Here is a 12,250-nt window from a genome sequence, read left to right on the forward strand (position 1 = left end):
AGGAAACTGAAGCTAGAAAGCCTGCTTGAGGTGTGCACTACAGTACAGGCTCCATGTGACCAAATCCGTTTGTGTGGCCAATGTCATATTTGTCAGGCAGCTTGTAATTTCTTTAGAACAGTAATATGACAATGACACAGGATACGAGAGATGTGAACTCAGGTCCAAAACCGTCCCATGCGATCTGTAAATAAGAAGCTAAAATAACCTCTGACGTTGCTTTTATTCATATACAAATAGCATCATTTACATAATCGTGTTTTCATGTGAAATCAGTAAAATATATCTTTGTACCGTGTTAGCCAGTAGAGATAAAAAAATTGTTTAAAAGAACAGAGAGTCCTCAGTGGTTGATACCTTTTAATGGCTAACTGAAAAGCCATTAAAAGGTATCAACCACTGAGGACTCTCTGTTCTTTTAAACAATTTTTTTTTCATGTGAAATCAGACATTGATAAATGTGGGGAAGGCAATCGGAACAGATACATTGCGTTGAAAAAATATTTACATGGTATAACTCAAAGTCTTGTAAATGCAAATAGTATATGTAAAACATTAAAGCAAACATTATCCAGTAGTCCCACCATATTTCACATCTTGTTTCACATCTTATCAGTAGAGAATTCACTGCTAGTAATAAGTGTTTAAGCTTTGGATTTTAGATGAGATAATAATGTATACAATAAGATAAGGCCGTTTACTTGGTGTTATCTCTATAAGGTCATATTATCTGAATGTAAAGAGGATCTTTGTTTCCCTTCTCACATGATTGGACAGTGGCTATATTTTATGGTCCATGTCACAGCCTTAATTCCCCGCCAGACTGCTGGTCTTCTGACCCAGGCCAACAGTGTCAAGGCCCAGTCACACACAACGACTTACCAGCGATCCCGAAAACGATGCGACCTGATAGGGATCGCTGGTAAGTCGCTGGGAGGTCGCAGGTGAGATGTCACACAGTCAGATCTTACCAGCGATGCAGAACAATACAGGTTGCAGGAGCGACCTGTATAACGATCTCAGCAGTCACTGTGACCCTGTCACACAGTGTCAAACACAGCGATGTGTGCTGCCCAGCAGGACATCGCCTTTGAAGAAAATGGCCTGGACCATTTTGCAATGACTAGAGATCTCACAGCAGGGCCTGATTGATGGTAGATGTCACACATAACGAGATTGCTAACGGGATCGCTACTGCGTCACAGAAACCGTGACTCAAGGCTACTTTACACTCTGCGATATCGGTCCCGATATCGCTAGCGTGGGTACCCGCCCCCATCTGTTGTGCGACATGGGCAAATCGCTGCCCGTGACACACAACATCGCGCAGACCCGTCACACATACTTGCCTGCCTGGCGACGTCGCTGTGACCGGCGAACCGCCTCCTTTCTATGGGGGCGGTCCGTGCAGCGTCACAGCGACGTCACTGAGCAGCCGCCCAATAGAAGCGGAGGGGCGGAGATGAGTGGCCGGAACATCCCGCCCACCTCCTTCCTTCCTCATAGCGGCCGGGAGGCAGGTAAGGAGAGGTTCTTCGTTCCTGCGGCGTCACACATAGCGATGTGTGCTGCCGCAGGAGCGACGAACTACATCGTTACTGCTGCAGTAACGATAATCGAGAATGGACCCCCATGTCACCGATGAGCGATTTTGCACGTTTTTGCAACGATGCAAAATCGCTCATCGGTGTCACACGCAGCAACATCGCTAATGCGGCCGGATGTGCGTCACAAATTCCGTGACCCCAACGACTCCGCATTAGCGATGTCGCAGCGTGTAAAGCCCCCTTCAGCTGCGATCTCGCTAGCGATCTCGTTATGTGTGACGGTACCTTCATATATGATATATATGATATATATACTGTATGTATATGCCTATAAGGCAGTGTCATATATGCCTATTCCTGGCCAGACTGCTAGTCTCCTGATCGAGGACAACACTATCATATATGATATATATGTGTCACCCAGAGCTATGGGGTACTCGGTCCTGGGCAGTCTACTGCTGGGGAGATGTCACTTGGTGGCCGTTGCTCGGTTCTGTCACCCTGGGGACACTTTTTAAAAGGAATATATTTACAAGGGAGGTTAGATGAAAGTTTTTAACATGATGCCACATGCGGTTTGCAGCTATGTAGATGGAGCCGCCGCTGCACAGTTCTCACTACTGGGGCTGATATTAGTGGCAGCCTGGATGTTAGGCCCTCCGCAAGCAGGGCGGGCCCCAGAGGATCGGTGATGTGGATGGGTGCAGAAAGAAGGTAGGCCACACAAGGCGTTGCAGTGTAACTGGTGCCTTTACTCACAGTCGATGGATAACTGGTCAACCGAGGAAGGCTGGTCTTGACCACTGGTCCCAGTGCCGCTGTAGTAACCTGGTGGCGTCTTTCCCCTGCACCTGTCTCTGGTTGGTGGGTCCATATGGCTTGGAGCGTCTGGGGGTCCCCTCCTGGTGGTCTCTCAACAGTAGTCCGTATGATGGTAGTGTAAACCCGGTGGGGTCGGAGTCTCTGGTCCTGTTCCCCGGTTTTCCCGTTGCTACTGTGTCCCAAACTTCAAAGTCCGTGAGGTCCTTGATGATCCCCTCACTGTGCAGATTTTATCAGGTCTGCCTGGAGCATTTGCCTGACCTAGGAATTCTGTACCCTGTTGGTGCTATGGTTCCAGGAGTACTCCACTGTACTCCAACGGCAACCACGCGCCTGCTCCCTCAGGTCACCGTCACACTCCTGTCAGTGCTTCAACACTCTCTCACTGTCACCGACTAACTACTCACTCTCTCTGTCTGCCCCTCCCACCTGGTTGTCTAGTGGACTGGATCGGCTCCACCCTCTAGATGGCCATCCATTGGGTCCAACCCTAGTCTGTTACCAGTCTTTGGGGAATTTGGGAACAAAAATGGGATTAACTGGAATGATTTGGTGTTACCGGCACTGGTCTTATGGGTCCCTGGGAGTAGACCCTGTATCTTGGTGGGGATGCAGTACCTTGTAGCTCCCTGATGGCTTCAGGGGCGCTACATATATACTGTATTGTATATGCCTATAAGGCAGTGTCATATCTGCCTATTCCTGGTCAGACTGCTAGTCTCCTCACCCAGGACAACAGTGTTATATATACATACATATATGTCACACACGGACCAACAACTGTCAGGCGCACAGTGAACCTCATAGGGAACATCGGTGACACTTTAACAATGATGGGCCCTGCTGCTAGGGAGAGGGAAGATGGGACACCTTCTGCACTCACCTCCAGCTGTACCCTACATTTTCTAGCCAGCCCTATACGGGTGCTTTCACCCCATCGCCGAGCAGGATACCAAATGCCCTCGGAAAGCCCTGAACTCACGCTCACTAATGAGATGGCCGGCGAGAAGCACAAATCCCACTGCTGCTCTAATACAACATGAGGAGGAGGAAGACAACCAGGAGAATAAACAAGAGGATAAACTTCACGGCTGCAGTCAGGCAACAGGATTGCAGCCTACACAGCTTCAGACAACAAGGGCACCAGAAGCTCCTTCCTCCTCAAGGCCAAGTTTCAGAATTAAACCAAAAGAAAGGAAAACATATTTAATCATACGAGTCTCAGAGCACTGTTAGACTCCGGACCTAAGCCAAGCCTCTAAATGCAGAGAGACGGCCATGACAATATATGCCTATAAGGCTGTTAGCTCATGTTAGGCCGGTTTTACACATCCGGCTTTTTGCCGTTTTGCCGGATGCGGCGCTCTCCCGTACAGTTAATACAGTACAATGACAGCGCTGTAACTTCCGGGTCACATGCGCCGGTCACATGACAGCATGTGACCAGCGCTTGTTGCGCTGTCATTGTACTGTATTAACTGTACGGGAGAGCGCCGCATCCGGCAAAACGGCAAAAAGCCGGATGTGTGAAACCGGCCTTAGGAAACTCACCGTAGGGCCCAAATTGGGGCAAATGGATAGGAGTTTCCTGAAGGGACAACCATTCTAAGGCTAAGTGCACACAGAGTTTTTAAAGCAGAAATTCAATTTTTTTTAGATGTTTTAAAATTTAGAGGAGTATTTGGAGACTTTATACTCAATTTCTGCTTCAAAAACTTCTTGAAAATCTCTGTGTGCCCATAGCCTTAAGGGTGCTTTACACGCTGCGTCATCGCTAATGATATATTGTCGGGGTCACGTCGTTAGTGACGCACATCTGGCGCCGTTAGCAACATCGCAGCGTGTGACAACAAGGAACGACGATCAACGAGCGCAAAAACGTGAAAAATCGTTGCTCGTTGACATGTCGCTCCTTTCCTTAATATCGTTGCTGCTGCAGGTACGATGTTGTTCGTCGTTCCTGCGGCAGCACACATCGCTATGTGTGACACTGCAGGAACGACGAACATCTCCTTTCCTGCGTCCACCAGCAATAAGGAAGGAAGGAAGTGGGCGGCATGTTCCGGCCGCTCATCTCCGCCCCTCCTATGCCATTGGACTGCTGCCTTGTGACATCGCATGAACCGCCCCCCTTAGAAAGGAGGCGGATCACCGGCCACAGTGACGTCGCAGGGAAGGTAAGTATGTGTGACGGGTGTAAGTGATGTTGTGCGCCACGGGCAGCGATTTGCCCATGACGCACAACCGACGGGGGCGGGTACGCTCGCTAGCGATATCGGTACCGATATCGCAGTGTGTAAAGTACCCTTTACAGTGATTTTCCCTGGTTTAATGTTCTTGGACATTTTATGGATTTGCGGAAAAGATAAAAAAAAAACTTTCATGAGAACCTGTCATGGCTCGCCAAGTCAAAAGTGACCAAATTTTGCTCTTATTTTTATTTCTACTGCTCCCTTGGGTATTTTGGTACTTAGGTTTTTTTTTTGTTCAAAAACGCAATATGATTCCATATGGCTTTTTTAATTGTTTTTATATTGTTTACTAAAGGGGCATAGCTCATAAGGATTCTCTGGGGTGTTCCTTTAGGTTCATGTATTATTATCCTGTAGGCAATGCCCTCTGGGTAAAGACCATAAAAAGTAGCAATAAATACAAAGGCCCATGGCTCTGGAGTAACATGGCAAATAAAAATAAAGAAATAAATAAAGAGAATACTCAGGGGAGCAGTGGGAATAATTCAAGAGCAAAAACTGAACACTTTTGACCTTTGTAACGCTGGTTTCACATCAGTGTTTTCCTGCCGCACTGCCAGATCCGGCATAAGTGAGTTCACTGGCAAGCTCCAGGCACATGCAGTCATGTGACCGGAGCATGTGACAGCATGTGACCGGGGCTTGCCGCACTGTCTGTGAACTGTATTGAACTGTACTGTACTTGTGCCGGATCTGGCAATGCGGCAGAATACCGCTGATGTGAAACCAGCTTACGTATTCCAGTCACAGTAAGGGTTCGCTCCCACTAGTGTATAACTCGGACAAGTGCAATGCGAGAAAAAAAGGGATTGCACTGGAACAAATGTTATTCAATTTTTTTTTCTCAGCTGTATTCGGTCTAGGGGAAAAAAATCGCAGCACGTAGTGAGTTGACGTGTAAATTGGGCAAGATTCATCTACTTTTCTGGATGAGAATGGGACCGATTGTTTTTATATGCCAGTGTAAGCGCACCCTAAAAGTACCAATATCAACTAAAATTTGGTCTTGTTTAGCTTAAGCAGAAAAACCATATCAGAGGAGATGTCATTTATATGTATAAATACATGACTGCCAGGACCCCAGCACATAATCCTCCCCTTTAAGAGAAACCACGACACAAATTTTTTCTTTCAAATAAACATTTTTATTTAACTTTGTATTTGGAGAGACAAAGTAAAACAATGCTCTCATCTTTTGGGATAAACTTATGGTCACAGCTCTCCAAAAAGGCATTAAAATCAGCCCATATACCAGGGGTTTAGGTAAAGTACCGCCATCCGGCCGTCCGGTGCGGGTATTTCGCCTCCAATTTTCCTTATTTCCAACCCCTTCCGCCTGCTGTGACTTGAAAATACCAACAACCGAAATCCACATCTCCTTAAACCAAAAAACCGAAAACCGAGGGGAGGGTGGGCGGGAAACTGGTCCGGGTCCTGGGTAAGAGTGGCTGGAAAAACCACGGCTCCTGCGCAGTAAGCTGCGGGGGGAGGATCCGATGACGCGTCCAGGGGAGTAGCAATGTCGAGGGATCTCTTAAAGGGGGCGAACCTAATTACCACGGGGGAGAGGGCCAGCAGTCAGGGGGCAGCATCCACATTCGGGCTGCAGTGCCCCACAGTGTGGTCAATATAAAGGACTGGCACATGACTTATTCCTTCCAAAGACCATACTAAGGGTTGGGGGCACTCTTTCTGTGTGGAGGAAAGGGGATTTTGTCAGCTGAGTAGGAAAGGGTTCTTTATAGCTAGAGCAGTATGCAAGGCCGGACTGGGACTAAAATTCAGCCCTGGCATTTGGGGGTACACAGGCCCACTTTTCGCGTGGTGAATGTGTAATATCTTTGTGCACTTGTAGGTTGTGTAACACGACCATATAACATGTAGTCACGGCTGCGTCCAGTATTACTGCTCAGGCCTATTTATTGCTCTTAGTAGCAGGACCTGGTGAAGCCGCTATTTTCGCTACAGAGCTGGGTCTCGCAGATAATGAAGAGGATGCTGCTCTCCATATAATGCTGTGGTCACATAGCTGATGGGCAGGGATACAAAATCTGATTCCCCTGAATTAATATTGATGACCTATTCTACAGATAGGTGATCAGGGAAGCTGTTGTTGTCACTGGTGATAATTTTGGACATAATTTTTGATAATTTTGGACACATACCACTTAGGGAATATGCCATGATATTTTTGGGGGGCAGATCCAAACCACTACGAAAAGTACTTAAATGACCATCTGCATCTATCGCTGTGCACAGGTTCAGGATTTTGAGCATCTTTTACCCACTTCATGTTTCTAAAACCACCAAGTGATTAAAAGAAGTGACCGCTCCATTCTTCTGGTGTTTTCTACTCGGAAAACGTTCTGTATTTACAATGCAAATCAATGGGAAGGCTCGGAAGATGCCGGAATCTACAACTCCCAGCTTGTCCTTAACAATGGTAAGGAGATGCTGGGAGTTATCAGACTGTGGACCATACAGGAACCACAATACTGATAAGATGCAGGCAATATCACAAATAATCATTTACATCCAGGTACCTTTATAGGTGACATCTTCTGAGTCGTTCCCATCCTTTTTGTCTCCATGCAGTACAGACGCCATAATAAGGTTTCATGCCCACCGCTCGTCTCTGAAGCCCTCCCTCTGTATTCTTTAGCAGCACTTCCCCACACAGCACCTTTACAAATAAAAGTATCATTATACTGCCCCATAAATATAAATATCTCCCATGCAGTGCCCCTGAATAAATAATTGCTGTGCTTCCTTCACAAAATATCCCTCCACACTGCCCCTATCCAAAATACCTCCCACACTGCCTCTCTCCTTAATATACCCTCCCGCTGCCTCTTTCCATAATGTCCCCATACACAGCTTCTCTCCATAATGTCCCCTCCACAATGCTCTCTTTGTAATATACCCCACACTGCCTCTCTCCATAATATCCCCCCATATCGCCCCTCTCCAAAATATTCCCCCAAAACTGCTCTTTTGTAACCCCCGTACACACGCACAATACAATGCACCCCATCACCCTCTCCACACACACACACACACACACACACACACAATATAATTCAGCCCCATTACCCCTCCCAACACGCAATACAATGCACCCCCATCACCCCTCCACACACACACACAAACACACACACACACACCCATCACCCCCTTGCCACACACAATGCACCCCATGATCACACACAATATAATGCACCCCCCATCACCACACACACAATACAATGCACCCCCCATCACCACACACACAATACAATGCACCCCCCATCACCACACACGCACAATACAATGCACCCCACCACCCTCTCCCCAAACACACACACACACAATATAATGCATCCCCATTACCCCCCCCCACACACACACACATACACACACACACACTACAATGCACCCCCATCTCCACCTCCACACACAATACAATGCTCCCCCATCACCCCTTCCACAAACAATACAATGCACCCCCATCACCACACACACACACACACACACACACACACACACACTACAATGCACCCCCAATTCCACCTCCACACACAATACAATGCACCCCCATCACCCCTTCCACAAACAATACAATGCACCCCCATCACCACACACACACACACACACACACAAATACAATGCACCCCCATCACCACACACACACACACACACACACACACACACACACACAATACAATGCACCCACCATCACCACACACACACACAAAATAGAATGCACCACCCATCACCACACACAATATAATGCACTTCCCATCACCACACACACAATACAATGCACCCCCCATCACCACACACACACACAATACAATGCACCCCCCCATCATGGGGGTGCATTGTATTGTGTCTGTGTGTGTGTGTGTGTTTGTGTGGTGATGGGGGGATGCATTGAATTGAATGCATTGCTTCTCCCCACTCATCCCCATTAATTAAACCTGTCATCTTCGGCTCCTCCATGGAGCGCTTACCGCTGCCCGATGTGTCTGTGGCTCCCGCAGCACTGTGATAACGTCGGCAAGGTGCTGATCTCATCACGTTGCTGCACGTCGGGGGCGGGGCCTAGTCATGGCACTACACACTGTACAATTGTATTTACTGTACGTCTGAGAGACGCAAATACATTGCAATAGGAAGGAAGAAGCTGCGGTCACCGCCACCGCCGCGCTCCTCTGCAGTGTGTGCATGCTGGGCACACTATCACACAGCAGGGCCGGCACAGTACAGCGCAGCACGCTGCCTCCTGATCCTGATAAAGCTAGTGTGCACACGGCAAATAATGCTGCCCGGCCTGCACACTGCTAAGCAGAGCGGCGGTGACTGCAGATAGAGCGGCCCACTACAGGCACCGGCCCACTACAGGGACCGGCCCATATGGCATTTGCCAGAATTGCCCTATGGCCAGTCCGGGCCTGGCAGTATGACTGTTGAATACCCTACTGCAAGAGGTAGTAAGGGCAAATATAACTATTGACATTGATGGCCTATCCTTAGGATCGGTCATCAATGTCTGATCGGCCAAGGTCCGACACCCCACACACCTGCTTGCAGTGGCAGCAGGCAGATGGAAATGGCTAGTTCTGGAACTGCCCCATCAATTGATATCATCTGCATAGGTACTGCACATTCACCTACCATTCAAATCAGTAGGAGGCGGATGGGCAGTACCCAGCCATTGCTGCTGTCAGAAGACAGGGCAGCTCCAGAACTAAGCATTTTCACCTGCCTGCTGAGAACAGCAGATCGGTGGGGTGTTGGGTATCGGACTCCAGCTGATCAAACACTGATGACCTATTCAAAGGATAGGCCATCAATGTAAAGGTAGTGGACAACCTCTTTAAAAAAGAGCTGGGTGGTTTTCTCTCACAACAAATGGTATCATGGGTCATAAATAATCTGGAGATAGAGGATGTATAACTGGTGGAGAAAAAATGAACTTGATAGATCTATGTCTTATGTCAACCTACATAACCATGTAACTACTGTGTATAGATAAGATGGTATAAATGCGTATACACTTTTATGTTTTCATTTCAATTATTCTGAGACATAGGCAAACTATAAAAGTAAGAGAAGTGATAAAAGCAGGTGTCGGTTGGATGTCATGCCCTTGCTGTTGGCTTTCAATTTGCCTTAAACTTGCAGTAAACCTGCAGTGTTTGTTGTATTCCCCACAGCTGGGTTGGATACGAGCACTTAGGATTCCAAGGTCAGCAGTTTGTACTGGAGAGAGGAGAGTACCCCCGCTGGGAGGCCTGGAGTGGCAGCAATGCTTACCACGTTGAGCGAATGACCTCCTTCCGACCAATTGCTTGTGCTGTGAGTATGCATTACATAGCGGTCCACGGGGAGCTTGTGATAATTGTTTTCACTTACGAGATTACTGTTCAAGACGCCCAATTATAATGAGCTATGAATAATGTTACATTTAAAGGACGCTGGTAAAAATGTTCTTATTTACCCTGTAAAGTCTTGGATTTCTTTGCTTTAGAGGTAAATTTTAAGTAATATTTTGTATTTGTCCAGTCGGCGTGTGGAATTCCTATTCGAGTGACAATCATTACAATCTGTTTCATTTTGACTTCATAGGAATTTTTAAGCAACAATATCTCTGTATGCAGTATAGATAAACAGATTATTGCATAGATCAAGAAAAAGAAAAGTAAAACCCATGTTAGAAACACAGCGTGCTAACCTGACATGGCAGAAGATTATGTTCTAGCAATAAAACCATACTAATAATATAGCAAAATTAGGGAAGATGCCATCCAAAAATTTTTTTTCAATAACTGAAAAAATATTAACTACTAGCTGTACTACCCGGCTTCGCCCGGGTTAATAACTGTTGTTAACAAAATAGAATGTATTAACATTCCTGGGATAGAATGTATTAACGCCCGGGATGGTAACGCTCTCTCTGTTTCTCTCCCATTCTCTGTCTGTCTCCCCCTCTGTATATATCTCTCTGTCTCTCTCTCTCTATCTCTTTGTCTGTCTGTCTCTTTCCTTGTCTGTCTATCTATGTCTGTCTCTTTCCTTGTCTGTCTATGTCTGTCTCTTTCCCTGTCTGTCTCTTCCCCTGTCTGTCTCTTCCCCTGTCTGTCTCTTTCTCTGTCTGTCTCTTTCTCTGTCTGTCTCTTTCCCTGTCTGTCTCTTTCCCTCTCTGTCTCTTTGTCTGTCTGTCTCTTTGTCTGTCTGTCTCTTTGTCTGTGTCTGTCTCTTAACCTGTCTCTCTCTTTCCCTCTCTTTCCCTGTCTGTCTCTTTCCCTGTCAGTCTGTCTCTTTGTCTGTGTCTGTCTCTTTGTGTCTGTCTCTTACCCTGTCTATGTCTGTTTCTTACCCTGTCTGTGTCTGTCTCTTTCCCTGGCTGCATTGTGACACGCCAACATTCCATATAAGGGCGTGGTTGTGCATTCTTCCGAAGTTCTGGCTGCACTGTGGCTCCCAGCTCCATTCGCTTTAATGAAGGCAGGTATTTTGGTGAATAACGAGCAGGGTTAAAATTTCACCTCAAAACATAGCCTATGACGCTCTCGGGTTCCAGAATTGTGAGTGTGCAAAATTTTGTGGCTATAGCTGCGACGGTGCGGATGCCAATCTCGGACATACATACATACATACATACACACATTCAGCTTTATATATTAGATTCATGTTTTAATGCTTTGTTTATATTGTCATTTGTTTTTAATTAAGCAAAATATATATATATATATATTTTTTTTAAAAGTTTGATATTTTCCACTTTTAAACACTAGGGGGAGCAGCTGCTGAAAACCTAGTATATAACTCCATTACAACTGCAGTAAAAGTGGGTGTAATCTGCTCTCATGTGTGTGATGTCACACCTCCCCCTCCCCTTCTAGGTGTTTGCAAAAGGATAAGGGAGGATGAAGCTTAGGATTACAGTGTGGAGCCATTTTTTTGGTGACTGCAAAATGATCCTAATATGTGGAAAGTGTCACAGAGGACGGCTGGCCTAGTGCTCCACTGTATGATGGGCCCCATTGTATACTGTGCCACATGTACTCTGCCACCATATTACTGTGTCCCCGATACACTGTGCCTCATACTACTGTGCCTCCATATTACTGCATCCCCCTGTGCTCCCAGCGCTCTTTGTGCACCCAGCTTACCCTAGGTATCACTATTCCCCCAGTGATATGCACCCAGTGTCTCTCAGTGCTGTCAGTGCCCCAACACTCCCCAGTGCTCTGTGCCCCAACATTCCCTAGTGCTCTGTGCCCCCTGTGCTAAGCACATAGAACTGACAGGAGGAACTACCGGGAGCAGAAGTCCGAGCGCGGTGATCTGCAGCCATGAGTCTGATATTGTGCCATAGATGGGAGGGTGTGATCACCACTCCACTGTCAGCACACAGACAGGAAGGAGGAGCTGCCAGGAGCGGAAGGACTGAGGTGCATTACATGGAGGAAGTGGGGGGGAGCAATGATCGCAATGTGACATCTATAGTACAATACATGCCTCACTCTGCAGCTCACCACCGTGCTCAGGGGGAAAGTGGAATACACACCATACGCTGTGATCTCCACAAAGTTGGCGGCGGTCTCCTCACAGATCTGGATAGCCCAGGGGGTGTGTCCAGGT

The 12,250-nt window shown here is 47.0% G+C and overlaps 1 protein-coding gene across 1 annotated transcript in view; it reads left to right on the forward strand.

Annotated features, from left to right (window-relative positions):
• The window catches only part of CRYBA4 (crystallin beta A4), a 133,933-nt gene that overhangs the window by 107,174 nt on the left and 14,509 nt on the right, over nt 1–12,250 (forward strand). The window contains exon 4 of the mRNA XM_075341738.1: nt 9,820–9,961. Within this exon, the coding sequence (XP_075197853.1) occupies nt 9,820–9,961 (142 nt within the window). The remainder of the gene's footprint in view (nt 1–9,819; nt 9,962–12,250) is intronic.

The sequence above is a fragment of the Anomaloglossus baeobatrachus genome, chromosome 1 (assembly GCF_048569485.1).
Source record: "Anomaloglossus baeobatrachus isolate aAnoBae1 chromosome 1, aAnoBae1.hap1, whole genome shotgun sequence".
In the NCBI taxonomy this organism is placed as follows: Eukaryota; Metazoa; Chordata; class Amphibia; order Anura; family Aromobatidae; genus Anomaloglossus; species Anomaloglossus baeobatrachus.